Source organism: Atta colombica, unplaced genomic scaffold, assembly GCF_001594045.1.
Source record: "Atta colombica isolate Treedump-2 unplaced genomic scaffold, Acol1.0 scaffold35, whole genome shotgun sequence".
Lineage (NCBI taxonomy): Eukaryota > Metazoa > Arthropoda > Insecta > Hymenoptera > Formicidae > Atta > Atta colombica.
In genome coordinates, this window is record NW_017259459.1 from 644,644 (window position 1) to 646,599 (window position 1,956).

The window sequence follows — 1,956 nt, forward strand, 5'->3', positions numbered from 1 at the left end:
ATGCTTGTCATCGTAAAGCAGAACAGATATCATATACGTTTTTTAGAATTGTATGAACCGTTCTGCCGCACACAATGCGTTTAAACAAGATTTATATTGCACATATAGGAAATAGATGGAATACAGAATAAAGATTATTTTTGTTTGAAAATTTTGTTGATTTTACTTTTCTTAAGTGGATTAAATGGCTTCAGAAATATTTTTTTAAACCAAACAATTATATATATTAAGATATTTTTGTTAAAATTTGCAATATCATTGTATAAGGTGTAGTAAAAAGAAATCCATTATTTTTCCAATAGATAGCTTTAGTAATCTGCATCTCGCGATCTTGCATAAGTGCGATCGGATTACGCTAGATAGCGTTAGAAAGATAAGATTTCGTACTAAAAAAACTTCTCAGACAATTTTGTGATTGTTTGACTCAGTATTGTTTGAGTGCGCGTCAAAGATGGACATCAGCAAAGAGAAAATACGCCATATTTTACAGTTTTTCTTCGATAAAGGCGAAAACGCAAGCCAGGCGGCTGAAAATGTGAATAGTGTTTATGGTCCTGATATTGTAACAGCCAATCATGCGCAATTTTGGTTTCGTCGATTCCGTTCCGGTAATTTTGATGTCAAAGATGCACCACGCTCTGGAAGGCCAATTGTCGAAAATGTCGATAAAATAATGAAAATCGTCGAGTCCGACCGTCATGTAAGCACTGTTTCGATTGCCAAGGAGCTAAACATTGCACAAAAAACCGTTTGGAACTATTTGAATAAGGCTGGATACAAAAAAAAGCTCGATGTATGGGTGCCACATGAGTTAACGCAAAAAAACCTCATGGACCGAATTTCCATCTGCGAATCGCTACTGAATCGCAACAAAATCGACCCATTTCTGAAGCGGATAGTGATTGGTAATGAAAAGTGAGTCACTTACGACAACATCAAGCGAAAACGATCGTGGTCGAATCGTGGTGAGCCGGCGCAAACGGTGGCCAAGCCAGGATTGACGGCCAGGAAAGTTTTGCTGTGTGTTTGGTGGGATTGGCAGGGAATCATCTACTATGAGCTGCTCTCCTACGGCCAAACTCTTAATTCGGACCTGTACTGTCAACAATTGGACCGTCTGAAGGAAGCAATCGCCCAGAAGCGGCCAATAGGAGAGGAATTGTGTTCCATCAGGATAACGCAAGACCACACACATCGATAGTGACTCGCCAGAAGCTCCGAGAACTTGGTTGGGAGATTCTTATGCATCCACCTTATAGTCCGGACCTGACTCCAAGTGATTACCACCTGTTCCTGTCTATGGCGAATAATTTTGCTGGTGAAAAATTTGCCTCAAGAGAAGCTTGTGAAAATCGACTGTCCCAGTTTTTTGCCAATAGGGACGAGGGTTTCTATGAGAGAGGCATAATGGAATTACCTTCAAAATGGCAAGTTATCGAACAAAACGGTGCATATTTGACCTAAATCGGATCATTCTAATTATACTAAATAAAGCCTTCAATTTCATGCAAAAATAATGGATTTCTTTTTACTACACCTTATATACAATCTCTTCAATGATATCGTAATTAAAATATTATACAGACAAAATCTTATTTGAAAAAACAATTGATCTTCGAAATGTAACTGTGTAAGTAAAGAAGGGGAACAAATATCAAAATTTAGATATTAAAAATTTTGTATATATACTGGATTATATTAAGAATAATAAAATCGACATAATTAACTTTCTGATTTGATACATTATCAGTATATTCAGTAATTTATCGAAATGATTTACTAATTCTTTTTTAATTTTTTTTACGACCGAAAATATTAATAATTTGGCTGTGGTGCAACAGAATAATAACATGTTTATTAAACGGCACATGTAACAAAAAAATGATAGGTACGAAACTTTGCAAATCTGTTAAAAAAAGGCAAATTCTTTACCTATTATATGTACAAGATTTAGGT

The 1,956-nt window shown here is 35.8% G+C and overlaps 1 protein-coding gene across 1 annotated transcript; it reads left to right on the forward strand.

Moving 5' to 3' along the window:
• The first annotated feature begins 275 nt into the window (after window positions 1-275).
• On the forward strand, window positions 276-1,172 carry LOC108690728 (histone-lysine N-methyltransferase SETMAR-like). The gene has a single exon (XM_018198166.1). It carries the CDS (start codon window positions 452-454, stop codon window positions 917-919), a length of 468 nt encoding a protein of 155 aa, XP_018053655.1. The 5' UTR covers window positions 276-451; the 3' UTR covers window positions 920-1,172.
• Window positions 1,173-1,956: the final 784 nt, after the last annotated feature.